Source organism: Rhodamnia argentea, chromosome 5 (genome assembly GCF_020921035.1).
Source record: "Rhodamnia argentea isolate NSW1041297 chromosome 5, ASM2092103v1, whole genome shotgun sequence".
Classification (NCBI taxonomy): Eukaryota; Viridiplantae; Streptophyta; class Magnoliopsida; order Myrtales; family Myrtaceae; genus Rhodamnia; species Rhodamnia argentea.
This window is the reverse complement of record NC_063154.1, coordinates 7,000,336-7,020,297: the sequence shown is the minus strand read 5'-3', so window position 1 is coordinate 7,020,297 and position 19,962 is coordinate 7,000,336. Positions and strand designations below refer to the sequence as shown.

The following is a 19,962-nucleotide window of genomic DNA, read 5'->3' as shown; positions in this document are numbered from 1 at the left end:
GTCGTGGCGGTAGTCGAGCATGAAAAGGAGGGAGTTGAAATCTCAGGCGACCATCACAACAAGGTCGCTTGATGGATGCTACCACCGCATGATGGACACTAACGACACCAATAATAGGGCCACCATTAGTGTTGCCTAGGTAGAAGAAATTCTAGGCTATGGACACAGAGAGAGTCCTAAAAGTGCAAATAAAAGAAAATCCAAGCCAAAAGAAAAAAAAAACTTACGTGTATTTATTGCTGACGTGGAGGCCATATTTGAAATTCGATGACTTTCGATGAGACAAAAACTGTTAGAGCCAACATCGGTGTTGGAACTAAAGGTCATTCGTTCTTTGGGAAATTAGCCCGAATAAATAGAGAAGTTTGAGTGGGAAAATTTGAATTAGAGTTGTTCTTGGTAGAGATTGGAAAAGATGAAGCTTGGGTATCCTGGAAAACGATGGACTTAGAAGGACCAAATAAAATTACATAAAATGTAGATGATAAATAATAAATAAATAAATGAAATTCGAAAAGACAGAAAAAAAAAATCCAAAAAAATAAAAATTTGGTCAGAAAAACAGAGCATCAGTTTTGGAGTTGCAGAGGGCTCCTAGAAAGCTCTCGTTGATTTATTTGATTTTGCTCTCGCGCTCCACTCACCGATCTCTGCCGCCATGAGCTCCTCCCGATCCAAGAACTTCCGCCGCCGCGCCGGCGACGATGAAGACGACGACGACGAGGGACCCAACGGAGCCGCCGCCACCGTCGCGAAGGTCCCATCAAAATCCGCCGCCGCAGCCAACAGAGCTCCTCCTAAACCTAAGAAACCCCAGGCCCCGAAGCTTCTCAGCTTCGCCGACGACGACGGCGAGGACGAAACCCAATCTCGTTCTCGCCCTAAACCCTCTTCTCGCCCCGGCAAACCTTTGTCCTCCTCATCCTCTTCTCATAAAATATCTTCCCTCAAGGACCGCCAATCGCCCGCCACTCCTTTACCTTCGAATGTCCTTCCTCAAGCTGGCACTTACACCAAAGAAGCCCTGCGCGAGCTCCAAAAGAACACGAGGACCCTCGCTTCATCGAGCAGCTCTCGCTATGCTGCGGCATCGGAGTCCAAGCCCGACCCTAAGCCCGAACCTGTCATTGTTTTGAAGGGTCTCGTGAAACCCAATGCCCTAATCGGACAAACATTGAAGCAAGTGGATGAATTGAGCTCTGATGAGGAAGAGGGTGAAAAGGGAAAGGCGTTGGTCGAGAAAAGGGAAGGTTTGTATAGAGATGATGCAGAGAGACGGTTGGCTGCGATTGGAATTGCAAAGGGACAGGAATCGTCTGGGTCGTCGTTTCCTGATCAGGCGATGATAAATGCGATAAGGGCAAAGAGAGAACGGCTGAGGCAATCGCGGGCAGCTGCGCCGGACTATATTTCGCTGGATGGAGGGAGTAATCACGGCGCGGCTGAGGGGTTGAGTGATGAGGAGCCAGAGTTTCAAAGGCGGATCGCCATGTTCGGAGAGAAGATTGAGGGTGGAAAGAAGGGTGTTTTCGAGAGTTTCGATGATAGAGCGGTGGAAGTGCCATTGAGAAAAGACACTGAGCTCGAGGATGATGAAGACGAGGAGGAAAAGATATGGGAAGAGGAGCAGTTTAGGAAGGGATTAGGGAAGAGAATGGATGATGGAACTACCAGGGGAGTAACTAGTGCTAGTGGCATTAGTACTGTTCCTGTGGTGCATAATGTGCAGCAGCCACAGAAGTATGCATATACAACTCCTGCAGCCGGTTATGGTCCTGCACCAAGCATTGGGGCAGCTGCCCCTCCTTCTCCTCCTCCAAGCATAGGAGGGGCAATGGTTGCTGGGCCGGGGTTGGATGTTATATCGATTCCGCAGCAGGCTGAGCTTGCTATGAAGGCTTTGTGCGAAAATGCGAGGAGGCTGGAGGTAATCTGTTTTGTTTTGTTTCCAGTGCTGTGGTCTTACTACTTGAGTATATGAATAGTTAGCAGTATCTTTGCATAATTGCGTTGTAGGATGAAATGGAAACTGAAACTTTAGCGCAGAGTGGAGTCTTAGTGAGTTATGTCTCTTGATTGGTTATCTTGACCTGGGGCCTTGTAGAAAGGTACGGGTTTACTTTGAGTGGAGTGACTTAAGGATTCCGAAAGTAAATTGAACAGATGTCGTTTCGAAAGATTTAGTCTGTTGGAAAGTTTGTAATCAAGTTGTTAGATAGAATTAGTGTGCGTGTTAGGTGGTCTAGAGCGTTGAGCTTAAGTCTGAGGATACGACTCGTGTGAACTTTTTGTTATGTGATATACCAAACAGGGGATTTTTAACTGCATCTCATGAGGGCTGGGCTGGTATAGCTTCTTGGGTTGTGAAATCAAGATAATGTTGCGATAGCCGCTACTCCTTGATGTCCATACAGATAATCACTGCTTTGAATGGAGCATGGACACGCCTTGGTTGATTTTTAATCCTCTAGAAACACACATTGATCAGATCGTATTCTCTTAATACTCTTGTGAGGGATGGCAGACTTCGTGTGTTACTTTATCTGGGAGAATTCCGGGCGCTGGTGGTTCTGGATCATTCTATACAAATCAAGAGTTTGCCCTAACTGACTACTTTTGTCACATGCTAATGCTGTAAATGGTCAGTTGACAGGGTATTGGTACCGTGAGCATCTAAGAATATAGGTTGTTGCTATATTTCCTAGATTTGTTCTACTCCATGAATTGCTGCAGACATTTTCTTCCTTCGACGGTTGATTGTTGGCCTAACAAACATGCCTCCTTTCTTCGTGACTTTGTCTTTTTCGTTGGAATTGAAGGCAACCATTTGTCTGTAGATCATACATTTAAAGCCTGGCTTTCTACCTTTTATAAATCCCTTTTAAACCCTAAATTCATATATTTTCCTTTTCCTTTTAAGAGTATTCTTTGTATAAAGGTTCTTTAGTCATGTTGAAGTCTTCTTCACTCTTCAGTGTCTTTTGCCTCATTGTATAGTCTCCTACCATTTGGTTTGCTTTCCTTTGTTGTAAAAGCTTGGGTTAATAGGTGAACTACCTTTTGCCATGTTGAACTTGGTTAGTGCAGTTTTTGGGATGAAGCTGGTCAATAAGTGGACTTTGGTCCGGGCACTGAAAGAGCATGTGAATGTTGAATCAGGATTGCAGATTGTTATTAAGGCTGACACCAGACCTTTCTCCTTTTCTTTGAATAGCTTGGATCGAAATCTTTTGCCTGCTAAGAGAGAGAATGAGTTCTTATGCCCTTGTAAATCTTGTTTCTATGTTTTGCTTGCTAAATGGGTTTGCAAACATTTGGAATCCCTCTGTCTTTTCGATATTCGTCAGTATGAAGGTTCTTTTTTTCTTCCAGTAATGTTAAACCGCGCTATTGGTCCCCTTCTTCTCAATAGAGGCAATCCATTATTTGGCCTGATTTATGTAAAACACTTTTCTCCTTGAAGTTGGAGTACCTAAATTTGTATGCGATTCTTTTGCTTCCTGTCAGGAATCACACAGCAAAACCATGTCATCTTTGGCAAAGACTGATGAGAATTTGTCCTCCTCATTGTTGAATATCACTGCACTTGAGAAGTCTCTATCTGCTGCTGGTGAGAAGTACATCTTTATGCAAAAGCTTCGTGACTATATTTCTGTTATATGTAAGTTCTTGCAGGTATGGCTTTATTCTGTTTTCTTTTATCCATATACTTTTACCATCTTTGTTAATGTCCTTTGATCCATGGGAAAGGTTTCTTGCTTTTCTGTTCAGTTTTACACTCTACGGTACCTAACCCGGCGCATATCTCTCTCTCTCTCTCTCTCTCTCTCTCTCTCTCTCGCTCATGCACACACGCCCCAAAAAAGAGAAAATAAAAGCACACCTGCATGCACACACGATGTACCAGTATTCATCAATACACAGAGCAATGGCATTCTTTTACAAATTTATGTGAGAAGTTGGCAAAAAGGTCAATTTGCTTAGGAATTCTTTTGGAGGATGGGAAAGTGATGGATTGTGCTGCAAACTAGTTTGGATTCGATTATATGTATTATACTGTAATGAAATACATGGGCACAATAGTCTGACTATTCTATTTTCTCTTCCGACGAAATGAGTTCTCTTTCTTGCAATAAGGCATCACTTCATGAACTTATACTTGTAATTTGTTGCTCCAATTGATTACTTACCGAGAGCATATTTCATTGCTTCACTCTTCTAGGATAAAGCTCCATATATTGAGGAACTCGAGGAACAGATGCAGAAATTAAATGAAGAACGTGCTACAACTAAACTGGAAAGAAGAATGGCTGATAATGATGATGAAATGGTGGAGATAGAAGTAGCTGTTAATGCAGCCATGCTGGTATTCAGAAAAGGTGATAGCAGTGTTGCAACAATAGCTGCCGCGACGAGTGCAGGCCAGGCTGCAGTCGCTGCAATGAGAGAACAAAATAATGTGCCAGTAAAGTTGGATGAGTTTGGTAGAGATATGAACTTGCAGAAACGAATGGATAGGACACGGAGGGCTGAGGCCCGGCATAGGAGGAAAGCTCGATTTGATTCTAGGAGATCATCATCAATGGAGTTGGACACTCCTCATCAGAAAATAGAGGGAGAATCTAGCACTGATGAGAGCGATAGTGAGAGTAGAGCATACAAGTCAAACAGAGATTTATTGCTTCAGACTGCTGATCAAATTTTTGATGACACTGCTGAGGAATATGCCCAGCTCTCAGAGGTTAAACAGCAGTTTGAAAAATGGAAAAGAGAGTATTCTTCAAGCTACCGCGATGCCTACATGTCACTTAGTGTTCCTAATATCTTCTCTCCGTATGTTCGGCTGGAACTTTTAAAGTGGGACCCATTACATGAGGATTCCGATTTTTTCGAGATGAAATGGTAACGTATTAGCTTGCCTCTTGCTAATATTTATAGTCACGTGGAAGTGAGATATCTCTCAATTGCTTGATTGATTAATCTGTCCTGTATTGTCTATGGAACTCACACTTAATTATGTATTGACACTTTGTGGCGAACTCCGGCTGAAGCTTATTTTCACCTTTTCAGGCATTCATTGCTATTTGATTATGGTCTGCCACAAGATGGAAGTGACTGTGCCCCTGATGATGATGATGATTCTAATCTTGTTCCGGGATTGGTAGAGAAGGTTGCGCTTCCCATTTTGCATCATGAAATAGCCCATTCTTGGGACATGCTTAGTACAAGAGAGACGAAGAATGCTGTTGCTGCCACAACTTTGGTCACAAATTATGTTCCAGCTTCCAGTGAGGCTCTGGCTGAATTGTTGGTTGCAGTCCATACTCGCTTGGCAGATGCTGTTGCAAAACTTATCGTATGTGTTATTGAACGGCATATTTTGATATACATGCATACAGCTCTGTGTTGTACACTTTTTAATACAAATTCTTTGATTTCCTATCCACAGGTGCCAACTTGGAGCCCTCTAGTAATGAAGGCTGTGCCAGGTGCTGCACGGTTGGCAGCATACCGCTTTGGCGTGTCTGTTCGTTTGTTAAGAAACATATCTCTGTGGAAAGAGATCCTTGTATTACCGGTTGTGGAGAAGCTTGCTGTTGATGAGCTTTTAGTTGGGAAAATCTTGCCTCATCTTCGAAGCATCAGATCAGATATTCATGATGCGGCGACAAGAACCGAAAGAATCGTTGCATCTTTATCTGGTGTTTGGGCTGGTCCGAGTGTGTCTGGTGATCGTAGGTAATGAATAGCTTCTTTGTAGGAGACTTATGACTAACCTTAATCTGAGTTACTAGTTTCGCATTTGCCAGTGATGCATAATATTATTAATATAGCTTAAAATAATTCTTTTTAAGTTTATGTTTACTATTTGTTCTGGGTGACTGCTTGTACAAGTCGATTAGTTTCATTCCTAAAGACATTATTCATTGCTCAAAGGGTTATTTATTTGGCAAATACTTCGATCTCAACTCTCTTTTAGTTCTTGTCTCTTGTTTGTGTAAGTACCCAAGGTTTCTTTTTATTATGTGCTTAAAGGTGCATTGCAGTTTCTGATGTCTAGATGATCAGGGCAGTTGAGCGATAGATCTTTGACTGACCAGTGACCATAAGAGAAATTAAAAGAAATTATCATCCTCGTGTTGGTTTCTTATTGTCCTTTTTAATGACCATCTTCTTCTTGGATTTGTTTGGTATGCATCTTTTCTTTAGTCGGGTCTGAACCTTTACTGCTCTACACTAATTTTGTTTGGTTATTCATTTTCTATGGAACTTAGCGCGTGACATCCTGCGATAATATGGCTTTGGTTATGGGAACCATCTTCTTCATGTAATGAATTTTCCATGCTGTCCCCTGCTAGCTATGCTTTTGTAGGCTCTACGGCTATGTTGAACGGCGAACGCGTATTAATTTCAGAATCGTGTGTCCTCTGCGCTTTAATTATTGAGTCATATCGGTGCCTTCTGTACTCTGGTGTTATGGAGAGAGAGTAGAGTGCATGATAATGCAAGAGTAATCTCAATTATTTAGAGAGAGAAATAATTGGGCAGTGTAAGCGTGTCCGGTTACGAGTCAGTTGCCTGTTGATATTGCAGTCTTTTCCTTTTTAGTAGTTTTGGGCCTACGTAATCAGGATCTGAATCAGATTGGATTAGTTGCTGATTTCAACTAGATTACAATGTTTATATATTAAGATAGAAAGGATTAGCAAGATCTATGGTTACACTTGCATGATTTGATGAAGCAGGTCATTTGACTTTTATCAGTCCTTTCACTTTTTATGCATCAATTACTAATGCAAGTACACCATGCAGTCTCAAGCTCCAGCCCCTGGTTGATTATGTGCTTTCACTGGGAAAGAACCTGCACAAAAAGCACATGTTTGGTGTGACCGAGGGGGAGACCAGTGGGCTTGCCAGAAGGATAAAGAAGATGCTGGTCGAGCTGAACGAGTACGACAATGCTCGGGAAATAGTCAAAACCTTCCATCTCAAGGAGGCATTGTGAGACGCCGGCTTGTGCAGCTAATCCGAGCGGTGCGACAGGGACTCTCTCTCCCTCTCCCTCCTCCTCTCTCTGTCTCTGTCTCTGTCTCTCTCTCCCCTCCCCTCCCCTGCCCCCCACCCCCCCAATTTAAATCCAGGTTACAGTCCAAGGTTACATTCCAATCTTTTATCCTCATCATATGCCCTTTCGGCCCAAGGGATATTTGTAGAGTAGGCAGGCCTTTTAGCCCTTCAAGGTGGTTGGAGTTTTGTAAAATTTTCTGGTGAGAACTGGTTTGTTTTAACGAATTGGCAAGTTTCTTTCTTGTTAGGGTGTGACGACCATGTCATAGCTACGAGACCCATCATGCTCATATTTTTAGAGTTCCAATTGTTGTTTTTTTTCGGCTTACGGTGAATGGCATGCCTTGGAAAGCAGTTGATGGCGGTTGATTGTTGAAGATGTTTTCGACTGTACTTCAGGAGAAACGCCTATTAACAATCGGCATTATGGCTGTAGATGTTTGTTCTTCCTTCTCGTTATTGCTTCCTTTGTCCTCTTTAACCGTCCGGCAGAGCTGGCAAAATGGGTTCATGACCTACTTTCTAACTCAAATTCAATGGGCCGGGTCAGATATGGGTGATTCAAAAATTCAGTAACAGGTTACAATGGGTTCACAGTATTAAAGTCCAACTAGACATGGGTCTTAATGGGTTTGAAAATAAACCCGTTGAAGCCCAAAAAGTTCACTAGCCGGAAAAAAAAAAACAAATTAAAAAGAAACAGAGAACGGCAGCAACGACATGGAAGAGTAGAGGAGCACCGCCATCGAGGATGCCCCTCTGCCGTCGGTGATATCACCCAGAATGGCCAGTCTTGCTGGTGGCGTTGCCAGCAACAAAAATGGTTTCGCCGGAGATAGTTTCGCGGGGTACAGCCTTCAACAAGTGCATCTTTGATTTCCTCGGATCTGTCGAGAAGCTTTGATTCGGAACCCTCTCGGTGTCCATCCCCACCCCCTCTGCTCAGCATCGTAGATTGTCCTCCATCGCCGCGGTTTCAGAAATCGTCAAGGAGAATAAGCTCAAGCTCTTCCTCGTCTTCGGATTTGGACCCCCTCCCTCATCGCCTTCTGCACAAAGCACATGTGGTGGCTTCTTCCTTGTCCCTGTCTACGATTTGTATTTGTGTTCTGCTCTTTCTGTTTTCTTTAATTCCTCTCGGGATAAATGCGTTAGAATTCTTAAAACTTGTCACAAAAGTACAATGGAGTCCTAAAACTTTCAAAAAGTGCGATTAAAGTTCTAAATCTTATCTAAAATTTGTCAAGTTGCTGAAATCAAGTTCTTCTGTCAATTGCATTTTTTAAAAATTTTTAGGGCTCGATTGCACTTCCATAATAAGTTTAAGGACACAATTGCACATTTTGAAAATTTTATAAGTCAATTGCACTTTCGTGACAAGTTTTAGGACTTTTAGTGCATTTATCCCATTCTTTTCCTCTCTTATTCCTCCTCCCCTTCTTCATTCTACTTTGGGCTTGTGTTTCTCTTTCTCAAAAAAATAAAAATAAATAAATAAATAAAACAATGTTCTCCGCGATGATGGTCCTCGCTACTGTTGTACAAGGTAGATTTAAACCCGTCAGTCAACTTCTCCATGGTTTCGTCCCTATTGAATTCCTGAAATATTACTAATCAAATCTCGCAGCTCGTTTCAATTTCAGAATTCGGGATTGATTCGTCTCCCTGGTGATTTTTCTTCAGGTTCGCGCTTCTGCTATTTTGAGCCAGTGGAATCTAATGTGAACCAGCACGTGGAAGACGACAACGTAGCAATCAACACAATCAACTATGATTGAAAGGAACACCGGCGTGATTTTGCCTTCCGAGCCACCGTGAACGGCTGTCCATAAGGGTTAAAGTGGGTGGGTTCGGATTGGACGTGGGTTGGGTCGCGTCAAGTCTAACCCACCCATTTACCATCCTTACTATCCGGGAAACTCTAGATGATAATGGAGCTAAGTATATGCAGAACCGTGTCTTTACTTTACATGCGCATGCGGTCACTCGCATTTGTACAAAATTACTTGAATCATGTCATCCGATTAAGTATAACGAAATATACAGCCTGACGACTCAAGTCGTAGATATCATGGGGCTACTAACGTGAAGGCAAATTACAATTTAAGATGTGGTTGGTGATAACGAAAGAATCGTAGAACACATAAAATAACTATTCTAAAGAGAGAGAGTTCCCGATGGGAATGGTGGCATATAAATATTACGATTGTGAAGACAATTCGAATCTTGATCTTGAAGGCGACCTTTCCTAAATCAGCATCGCACATCATCTCCTCTTTTACGTTCCATTTGTTGGCTTATATCAAAATTGGAGGAATAATGGATCAATCTTTAGAATACATTATCGTCGAGCAAGATGCGTAGTAATGTTTCTAAAAATTAAGTTTCCAAATCTATATATAAATACACACACTATATATAATAGTATAGTGAGTGGAGATAGCCAAGTTATTCTTTTGGCGTTATCAATCTAATGAGGGAACTTCTTGAATGTGATCAGAAACAATAGTCATATGTCATATGTAAGAACTTCAAATGTTCAAGTTCACGAACATGTGAGACATTCTAATAGCGTGGCAATTCAGCCATCCTCTGTCTATGATGTGGGAAAACAATCGTACGCCAGTAAAATATTGGAAAACTATGTATATGTCCATTAACCCTGTACCTTTAGCAATTTGTATTCCACATAAAATGATTTAATATCGGATAGATGTTTATCAAGTTTGTTCAACTAGCTAGTATATCCTTCGGTAGGACACTTGCTAACGTGATTCATTTGTGATGGAACATGAGCCATCTCAGCTGTACACAAGTTATCTATTGCGGTTTTGATTTACGACGAGATTACTTGATAATGCAATATATAACTACCAAGTGCTAGGTTGTAAAGAATCACATGACCTGCATACAATTAGCTGCATTGCTTACCATCTGTAACTCTCAATTTGTCAAGCAAACAATACTTATCAATGTACTTCGTCAGGCTTAACAAGTTTTCTTTTTTGTTTGTGGCTGGAAAGTCAGCCTTAATAAGTTGTTCGATTTTACATAGAGGTACTTATGGCGAATTTTACATACAATTAGATTGTTATTGCAGTTTAACTACTGCAAATTAGGTATATTTACTTAGACAACAGTACGTGCATCGACATATCGCACAAAACTAGTGCATAAATAGGATTAAGGAGAGAACCAAGATTACTCAATCAAAATCAAAAAAATGCACGGAAAAAAATTTCATAAGTATGTTTAATAACAAGAAATCTTAGATGTGCAATCTCAGTTGTAGTTTGTGCACCTTTTAATGTATGTCATGTCGCAACTAGGGCATAGCCTGAGCATTTAATTGGTAGAAGAACACAGAAAAATGATAAAATGCCAAATAATACGCAAGATTAGAAAACTTTGAAGCTTAAATTTAAAATTTTTGCCTTCTCAATTGTAGATTGAGCCTTTTCAAAATTCTAATAAGTTTGACTTTGCAGTTTTAAATACTCACTCACGAAATAGCAACGCCAAATGTATATTACATGCAAAATGATGAAGCTGTACAATTTCCAAAATTGAGAATTTGAATGGAATAGGGATGCGGCTATTGTTATAATCTCAGTACTCTTTGAATTGTGAATTCACACAGAGTGGAAGGTGCCTGCTGTGGTGTGCATAATGTTGAAAAACACCTACTAATTTGCATTGTCATCCATGTTGCCAACTTGGCAAAGGAGAATTTCAAATTATTTCAACCTTCTTTGATAGTTTTAAATGTAAATGCTAACTTACCCAATAAAGAAAAGAAGAACGATTCCCCGATAGTCTGACAGTATTATCGGTTATTTCTAACTATAGATCCACACACCATCACCGCATGTTTTAAATAAACCACTCATTAATTGAAAGATCATGGGATCGACAAGATCTTGTCGATCGTTAAACTAACGACTTCCTAAAGAAAAATACGACATCACATAGTAAAATCCTAAAAAAATGATGTATTCGTTTACTTTCATTTCAGTCTACCCCGCCACATTGGCATGTTTGATGTGTGCATAGTTTCAAAAAAAAAAAAAACATTAAAAAAATTAAGAAAAGAAAAAAGAAAAAATGAACAAAGATTTCATTAACGATTGTTCAAGAACCGAGTCCAGACGCACTTATTAAATAATATTAGGGAAATTCTACAGTTTTCAATGCACAGATAGCCTTTTATGTTGTACAAAATCAGTCTTGAAAATTGAATCTTTCCAACTAAACTACACCTTGCGAGGGCACAAGATCCGACGAAGAAAACACAAAAAGCTTTCTTGTTGGGTAAGTTAATTTTGAGACAAAGCATTAGAGCATTACAGGTAAGAACACACAGTTGCAAAAAATTAAAGGCGACAGCATCTGGAAGGAGCAAAATGCTCCCGCCATTAAATTATATATACTCGCATGCACATCCCAAATCAACCTCGAGCAGCAGACACTCCGAAAACAAAGAACGGGGAAAACCCAAAACTGGAAAAATAAGTTCACAGCTCCTCACATGCAATGTAATAATTACACGAACGATGATCCTCAAGAGCACAACTTGCCCTAACCAGCCTGTTGCAGAATGGCTATGCACTAGGAAACGCTGAACGTGCATGCCTCATTGGGGGTTCCGTTTCTTCATTTAGCAGAACAAGGCCGTGGTGAAAAATAAAAACCCTCGACGACATAATCCATTGAAGAAGAAGACGATGGTGATGGTGATGGTGATGGTTGGGACGAAGAACATCATCGTCACGCAACCCAGAGGGACAAAATGGCACACGTAGTACGTCGTACACACTGTCCAAATACAGCAAGAAGAACAACCAGAAGATCGGACAGATATAATCTGGACCCGACTCAAACGAAAACCCTAGAGCAATCAATTCCTCACATTTCCTTGAATGGGGTTATCTCAGAAAACTTCTCTTGTCATGAAAAAGATTTCTCGCTCTCTTTCCTCTTTTCAAACTCACATCTCCATCATCTCTCTGCCAAGAGCCCAAACCAGATCAGAAGCACCAGAAAATAATGCAGGAATTTCCCCACCAACCACACATGTACAACACCATTTTTTTTTCTTTTGGCCTCTTGCTTCTCCATTAAATGGAGCCGTGCACGTGGTTAAAAAAAAAGTACCATCATATTGCCGGCTGTTTAGTGGCCAAGAGACACAAGCACACACCGAAACCCTCCAAAAAAAAAAAAAAGAACAAGAAAAAAGGAACACCCGCAAGCATAAGGAAAATAAAAAAGAAAGAAAGAGTAGAGAAGGAGGAGAAAATGGAAGTTAGAAGAAGATTTAGATATGGTCGACATTGTTAGAGAGACCTGTGTTCGAGGATATTGACGTTAGTCCTTTGCCTCTTAACATTCCCAGAAGAGGACTCATCGCCCCCGCCAGCTTTCTCTATCACCCCTTTGAGCGCCTCTTGTATTGAACTCAATGAGTACTGCTGTATGTGTTGCTGGTGCTCTTGGTGCTCTCCATTGTCGCCGCTCAAGTCCTGATCGTGATCGCCGGTGATGAACAAGACGTTCCTCACCCGCCCGCCGAGTGTGGTGATCTCGGCCTTCAGGGTCCGCAGCCGCAGCGCCTTCAGTGTCTTGATGAGGTCGGGCAAGAGGTCGGACCGGTCCTCGCAGCACAGCGATGCCTTGATCACAAGCTTGCCGTCGACTTCTTCATCCGAAGTGTCCACCGTGAGCTCGTCGGTCTCGGTCGGGATTAGGCTCGTCTCGGCGATCAGGGACGTCTGGCGCTTCAGCTCCTTCACGTGCTGGATCACTTCTGCCAGCAATGATGCCTTATCCGTCTGTTCGCATCGCGTCAGAAGAAAATAAAGAAACCGGGATGAAGACAGTTGCTTCACAGAATAAAACCATTTTGCATGGTTTTCCATAAACCAAGTTAAGTGCATTCTCTAACCATCTAAAAGTAACCAAACGAAGCATGCTTATCATGTACATCACCATCTTGGTTTTCGAATACCCTATTGTCTGAAGCACAAAGAAATGAGAACGGAAGCTTGCATTTTCATGGTGAAATCTTTATCTTTTTCCCTTGGAGAAAGCTAAAATTTTGCGCAATGGGCTGACAAGAATGCTGGCTTGTCTCTTTCCTCTTTAGTTCTTGTCATTCTTTGTTTATCTAAATCTGAACAAGAAAGGCGAAAAAGAAGGGGACTAGGAGAGATTGATATCCGGCAAGAATTATCCATGGGAAGCCTTTTCGACTGCTAAAATGGTTTCTCTTTATCGTGTCAGCCCAGCGAAATTAACGCCTCTCGCCCTTTTCGATTATCGCCTCCTCGGAACTACCCCCGAAGATTCGGAGATGGAATACCAAAAGTGTTGAGCACCAAAAGAAGAGAAGAAAGATATAAAAAGAGAAAACAAAACATCATCTTTGGCATTGATCAAGCAAAAAGAAAAGGTGGGTGACTAGCAAATATATGGGAGAGTGCAGTTTTATGTCTAGAGGAGAGATAGGTTTTGATTTGAAGGGCACTGTCTATGTTGTCTGATATGTCTACCGAGGAACTAGCAAATGTTAAAGAGAATCTAACCAAGGAGATCTCAACCCAGAATTTCTCTCTCGATCGGGAAAAGAGAGAGCTAAAAAAAATGTTCATTATTGTTCATAAAATACGATTTCCACGCCATACGCGTGCTGAATGTAACTAAAAATATGTAAGTCCCATTGTATTTTTCCCTTTTCTTTTGTGCTTTTTGTTCTTTGAGTGCGCGTGCAATTCTGCTGGGTGTTTCGTTTGTGTGGCTTGAACATGACAGCATGATCATCGAGCGAAAAAATATATATGTGCAGCGTTTTTTTTTTTTTTGGTTTTTTCTCTTTTGCTTACTTTAGTGGTGCTGGGGAGTAAGCTACGCAGCTTCGCGAGGTGGTTGTTGATCCTCTCTCGCCTCCTCCTCTCGGCCTCGCTGTGGCTCTTCGAGGCGGCGAGGGCTTTGGCGTCCATTATCTCTTGGGCCGTCATCTTCCCCAGCTCGGCTTGGAGCCCGAACGGCGCCACGGCGGCGGCGGCGCCAGGATGAGCCGCCACGCCCACCGCGAGGGCGTCGGATAGGATCCGGAGATGGTCCGAGGCTGGACCGCCGTCATAGGCGAACTGCAAGGAAGGGGCCCTTCGGTTGAAGAAGCCGGCGTAGGGCGACGGTGGCAGAGGAGGCGGGGGAGGGAGGAGAAAGGGGTCGGGCTCGCGGCCAGAGTGGAAGGCCGGGTGGGCCTGCTGGAGGGGCCAGGGGAGGACGGACGGCGGGGCTTGGAGGTCCGGGTGGAAGACCGCGCCGCCAAAAGCGTGGTCGTTCTGGTGGTGGTGGTGGTGCATCTGGAGGAGCAGTTGCTGTTGTTGGTGGTGGTAGTGATCTTGTAGGTGGTGGTGGTGGTGGTGGGGGGTGCTGTGGAAATTGTCGATGGTTTGCGAACACTCTCCTTGATCTTCTTCAATCTTTCCACTCATGCCCACCTACTGAAAAACCCCAACAAGCTAAAATTCAAAGAAAGACCAAAGAGAGAAACAAAAGCCAGAGCCTTTTCTACTTGTGCCCTTTCCTTCCCTCTAGTTAGGAGCGAAGACAGAAACTAAAACGGAAGAAGATCTTTGAAGTTGGTATGCACTTCCATGGACGAAAAGCACAAAAGGGTCATCAGAGAAAGAGTTTTTACTTTCCAGAAAAGGATTGTAGGGCAGGGGGGAAGACCTCTTGCTGCTCGATACACAGCTGAAGAAGGAGGATGGAGTTTCGATTTGTCTTTGCTTCTCTGTCTCTCTGGTTGGCTAGTGGCGGTGGTGGAGAGGGGAAAAAGCCAAGGTTGAAGACCAGTCTCTCTCTCTCTCCCTCTCTTTCTCTCTCAATCTCTTTCACTTGGTAGGTTTGTCTGTGATTGCCTTTGGGCTGTGAAGTGTGTGTGGGGAGGGCTTGATGCGACCCCTTTTTATCCTCATTGCCTTCAACTCAGGCTCTCTCTCGTGGGTATTGTTGGTATCTTTTTGTTCTCCTCTGTCCTTTTTCTTTTCTTTCTCCTTGGAGCGTTTTGATTTTTTCTAATTTGCACCACTCTAAGTATATAGTCTACTAGGGAGGCCTCAACTTTCCTTTCTTCTTACGGCATTCTCCATCAACATATATACATGTAGCCATCAAATTAAAGGTATTGGTGTTGGTGGTGGTGGTGGTGGGGTGATCCTCTTTTCTTTCTTTTTTCCCCCCTTCCCTCTGTTTATATGGTCCGAAAGAATACTACGAAAAACAATATGGTCCTTTGCGATTGGTTCGATGTGAATAATTGCATTCTGCGAACACATGAGCGTAGGTCAGACACAGATATAGAGAGAGGCTAAAGAACACAGAGCAAAGCGCAGTGAAGGCAACACACGGATTGTCGACCGACCGAAGCCTCGGAAAAGGCTGATGCATCGTCATGATAAAAGGCGGAGCTATGTTCTATCTATCATTCTCTTTTCTCTCTCTCTCTCTCTCTCCTTTCCTTTTGATTTTTCCCTTTTGTTTTACTTGTGTATAGCATTTGTTTTATCTTTTTAATTTGGAGGGGGGGAAGGGCCATTGTAGCCACCTTTCCTTACCTCGGTCAAGCCCCCACGTCCTTCCACACTCGCTCCGCTATTTCCACGCCGTCCCAAGACCTTGTAATCATTGTGTCTTGGAACACACTCCTCTCTCTCTCTCTCTCTCTCTCTCTCTCTCTCTCATATGAGTATATTGACCTCCTGAAACCGAGAAAGTTATACGTGGAGAAACTGTTTGAGGAAGGCCGTGGGAGAGAGAGAGGGTATGATTGTATATTATGGTTCAAAGAGACGAGGGCACGCTGCAGAGATTACTGGCATCTTAATCCAACCAGGCCCCCTCCTGCCCGCCAATTCCTGCAACGATATCATACAAAGGTGGGTCGTGTCTATTCAGCAAGATATGTATGTTGGAGAAGATGTTCATTTTGCATGATTGCTTAGGTTTCCAAGATGTTGGAATGAAATGGAGTGCCCCTGTGCTGTCTCTATATCTCCAACCTTTCCGCCCTAGCATGGCCAAGCCCGTTCGTTCACATTATAAATGTCTTCAAAAAACGCATATGTGAGAAAAATTGGTGAAACAGAAGTTCGACGGATGTCTTGTGGAGGATTTCATTGATCTAATCGGCCCAATTAACGTAATAGCTTGTGGTTTTTAAGTGAAAATACATCCAAGTAATTATATCCATTGATTTCGTGAGAGCATTACTCGGTACAAGGATGATACCTGGGATAAGTGGTAAGAGTCCTTGGTTATCCTTTACCCATTTTAGATATTTTTGAGAGTTTTGACTTTGGTGGGCTCCGAGCAGTTTTTGTTAAGAATAACTCGGCCTATATCCTAACCATTTTGAGCGAGATTGGTGTCGCTCATATCCTTTTGACACGATCCTATCAACCAGTTATCTCAGTCCTACCACAATAAATACACCCATCGATTTATTTTTTCATTTTTTTAGACTTTTGAAATTGTCAACGATTGGAATTTAGCATTGCTATTGACCTTGCCGATGAACTATTGAGAAAGTCTCCAAAACAAGTGACTCGGCATCCAGGTATATTAGAATTGTTCGTTCCTACTCTGACGTCCTAACTATTTCAAACCGTTCCTTGCTATGTTGCTCAAAGATAATCCTTCCTCACGGCTCGGGGACCTCGATGGAAAATCTCCTCAACAATGAGATAAAATTTTGTTCCGAATATCAGCTGAATGCGCAACACCAAAAAGATTTTTTTTCCTAGTGGGTAAGTAATTAGGAGCTTGAAAGGATTATTGTCATTCATTTGTTTCTGTCGTCGCACCTGGTAAATGCGATTTCTAAATGGAAATATTGTTGATTTTTTTAGATCTACCGCAAGTGCATCTACCATCTATTGCCTAGGGGATAATTGGGAAAAGTGTCAAAAAAGTTCTAAACCTATTGCATTTATGTCAATTTAGTACTAAACCATTTTTTGGTGCCAATTCAATCCTGAACCTTTTACATTGGTGCCAATTCAGTCATAAACCTTTTATTGATGCTAATTGAGTCCTAAACCTTTTGATTTGTGTCAATTTAATCCTAAGAGCTTTTGCATTTGTACAAATTGAGTCAATCTGATCAATTTTGATCCAAAATCGCTAATGTAGACGTCAATTGTCTTAAGTGGCACAACAACTGTTGATGTGGACATTTTTTAAATATTATTTAAATTATTTTTAATAATTTTTACTATTTTTAATAACTTTTTTAAAAAATTATATAAAATATTTTAAAATATAAAAATAATATAAGAAAATCCACATCAGCGCCGGCCGTGCCACATAGGATAATCGATGTCCACGTAAGCAATTTCCAACCAAAATTGACCGGATTGACTCGATTTGTATAAATGCAATAGTCTTAAGACTAAATTGGCACCAATCCAAAAATTTTAAGACTCAATTGACACTAATAAAAGGTTTAGGACTAAACTGGCATTGATGTAAAAGGTTTATGACTGAATTGGCACCAAAAAAAGGTTTAGGACTAAATTGGTACCAATGCAATAGATTTATGACTTTTTTTGACACTTTTCCCGGGGATAATTCATTATGGCCAAAATAGGAAAATAAAGTGAAAACCCTAAGATGAGTACCCTTAAGACATTTACCTAGCAGACATTACAAGGAAAATTTCAATTACAAACTTTGTTAATCCAAAAAAAAAAAAAAACAACAACAACGGATTGAGGATAATGCAATATTTTCCTTATATTACACATCACAAAGTGCATCCCTACTCTTCCCACTTCTTCACGGTCTATTTGCAAGTTTCCTTCCATTACACTGGGCAAAAGAAAGTTTAAAGCTTTGGAAATCACATAGTTGTTTGCCCTTATTTAGTTAAGAAAGCACGAGAAGGCCAAAGCACAATGGAAAATAAGGATGTTTCTTGTCACGAGATATTACACACTCCGCCTATTTTGTTTCCTGCAATCTGGTCTGGCTTAAAGAGGTGAAGAAACAATTATCCGTCGTGATTTTTTTGGGCCCAAAACAAAAAGAACAAGGGGCAAAAAGCAAAAAGCAAAAAAAAATAAAAATAAAAATAAAAATAATAATAATAATAATCAGAAGGAAAAGGGAAAAAGAAGCCATGAAAAGGGGTGATCATCGCCTCGAAGCTCTCTTGACCAACAACGTCTGAGTGATTACACAGTCATAATCAGGGTTGGCTAACAAAAGCAATAACAGGAAATCATCAAACCTACTCGCTTTTCGTTTAACCTTTTAACAGCATGATAAGGGGTTCGGACAGAGATTGTGCGTGTTCATGTCGCAAGACATTTCACGCTAGATGATTCAACCTACGTTACGTCCAAGATAAGACATTCACCTTTTAAATCTCTAAAATAATCAAGGTCATTAAAGCCATTTAGACCCTTTTCATAAATTCCTTTTATCTTATTTCGACAGAAGGATTGAAAAGTAACTTTCTTTCTTGTCTTTAAAAAAAAAAAAAACACATATCCTAAATGCCCGACAAAGTGTGAAATATTATAGGATCGAGCATTTTTTATCCCTTTTTTTTTTTTCCTCTCCTCCTTGCAAAATTACAAGTTCTTATGCTAGATCAAGCAAATCCAACCTCAATCGGTCGTGGAAAAGGCCGGTGGTAGTATCATCTTTTGAGCTAATTTTTGAAAGAGATACAGAAACGGGTTGTTGCTGCTAGCTCAAACAATGAGCCTTTCCGTCGCACTAATAAACCGACTACCAACCCCTTCCATAATTGACGTGGAATAATCTAAACAAATCCCATGTTGAGAATGCACCGGTCGCGCATTAAATTATATTGACAAAAATAAGCTTTCACATACTAGAATCAATGCATATATTGTATCGTCCACAGTACAAATCCGGACCTCCTTGAATTTTTTTATTATTAATTTCCAATGTGCGCCATTTTTTGCTTTTGGAGCTTCAACTCAGCTGAAATGAGAACAGTACGGACTTATTAGGTCAGTGCTCTTCTTTCGTGTCTCTCCCTCTGCCATGCTACTATTTTGCTAGGGCACGTCCCAGATGCTGAGAGAAGAAGACGACCCTCTTTTCGTTTTCCATTATTTTCAATTTATTCAACATCTTCTTCTGTTTTTTTTTTTTTTTCCGGAAGCACGCATGGGTACTTTTCGATTTGGTCCCCATGCTTTTTATCTCTTTTTTTTTTTTTTATGTTCACCCTTTTTGATCCAATTCTATAATCTACTAATTTAGATCCCTCCAAAGTTTCAAAGGTTTGATGATAACAGCACCTTCCACTATCTCAACAACATACGCACGAGAAGCGAAGCCCTAGTTTGTGGGGCTTATCATGACATCAATCCCACGCTGTCATGACGTACGCATTTAAAACAAATAAGACTGTAGAAGATGATGTGGATATGTGAGCCACGTGGTACGATCGCTTCGTTTGAGGATTGTTCTCATCGTATGTCGTAGAGACGATATAGGATGTCGTACGCATTGTCCATGTTCTTGTGATATATCCACGCATTAAAGCGATGTTTGCATTCTTTTTTGTTACTATTTTTGTACTAATATATACATACATAACCTTTCCCAAGGTCATATGTCCATTCTGCTCGACTTATCTGATTCCATACTGCTTGGAAACGAATTGCTACATTAGTAGGAAAAAGGCTTGCACAATTCATGTTAGCATAGCGTAGGTTAAAGCCACAAGCTCCCGACCGCACCTGTTGAAACACATGAATATCGGATCGAGCTCCCATTTCTTATGGATTTAAGACTTCGGATTGAGTTGGAAGGATCACTTTACTATGATGTTTCTACGCTATG

General features: G+C 41.4%; 2 protein-coding genes and 1 long non-coding RNA gene across 7 annotated transcripts; 1 reads left to right on the top strand and 2 right to left on the bottom strand.

Moving 5' to 3' along the window:
* Window positions 1-559: 559 nt before the first annotated feature.
* LOC115752248 (transcriptional repressor ILP1) lies at window positions 560-7,065 on the top strand. The gene is made up of 6 exons (XM_048278727.1): window positions 560-1,927; window positions 3,508-3,675; window positions 4,223-4,902; window positions 5,071-5,356; window positions 5,450-5,739; window positions 6,814-7,065. Exons 1-6 carry the CDS (start codon window positions 659-661, stop codon window positions 7,004-7,006), a joined length of 2,886 nt encoding a protein of 961 aa, XP_048134684.1. The 5' UTR covers window positions 560-658; the 3' UTR covers window positions 7,007-7,065.
* On the bottom strand, window positions 3,703-7,273 carry LOC125315011. The gene is made up of 2 exons (XR_007198355.1): window positions 7,124-7,273; window positions 3,703-3,837 (listed from the first exon to the last, which is right to left on the bottom strand). It is a non-coding gene; the product is annotated as an uncharacterized LOC125315011 (long non-coding RNA).
* A 4,578-nt stretch (window positions 7,274-11,851) lies between these two features.
* Window positions 11,852-15,814, bottom strand: LOC115752289 (transcription factor bHLH30-like). Of its 5 annotated transcripts, none has more exons than XM_030690413.2 (3): window positions 15,781-15,814; window positions 13,950-14,864; window positions 11,852-12,899 (listed from the first exon to the last, which is right to left on the bottom strand). In XM_030690413.2, exons 2-3 carry the CDS (start codon window positions 14,565-14,567, stop codon window positions 12,405-12,407), a joined length of 1,113 nt encoding a protein of 370 aa, XP_030546273.1. In that variant the 5' UTR covers window positions 14,568-14,864; window positions 15,781-15,814; the 3' UTR covers window positions 11,852-12,404. The 5 variants fall into 5 exon arrangements, with proteins under 5 accessions (XP_030546273.1, XP_030546281.1, XP_030546299.1 ...); XM_030690421.2 differs by lacking the exon at window positions 15,781-15,814 and having other exon boundaries at window positions 13,950-14,576; window positions 14,774-15,128; XM_030690439.2 differs by lacking the exon at window positions 15,781-15,814 and having other exon boundaries at window positions 13,950-14,576; window positions 14,809-15,128.
* Window positions 15,815-19,962: the final 4,148 nt, after the last annotated feature.

Excerpts from the sequence above, each read along its gene's own strand:
- LOC115752248 (XM_048278727.1), top strand. The coding sequence starts at position 659 with ATGAGCTCCTCCCGATCCAAGAACTTCCGCCGCCGCGCCGGCGACGAT. Across the intron at positions 4,903-5,070 it reads GATTTTTTCGAGATGAAATG|GCATTCATTGCTATTTGATT; the intron begins GTAACGTATTAG and ends TCACCTTTTCAG. Across the intron at positions 5,740-6,813 it reads AGTGTGTCTGGTGATCGTAG|TCTCAAGCTCCAGCCCCTGG; the intron begins GTAATGAATAGC and ends TACACCATGCAG.
- LOC115752289 (XM_030690413.2), bottom strand. The coding sequence starts at position 14,567 with ATGAGTGGAAAGATTGAAGAAGATCAAGGAGAGTGTTCGCAAACCATC. Across the intron at positions 12,900-13,949 it reads TACTCCCCAGCACCACTAAA|ACGGATAAGGCATCATTGCT; the intron begins GTAAGCAAAAGA and ends CGATGCGAACAG.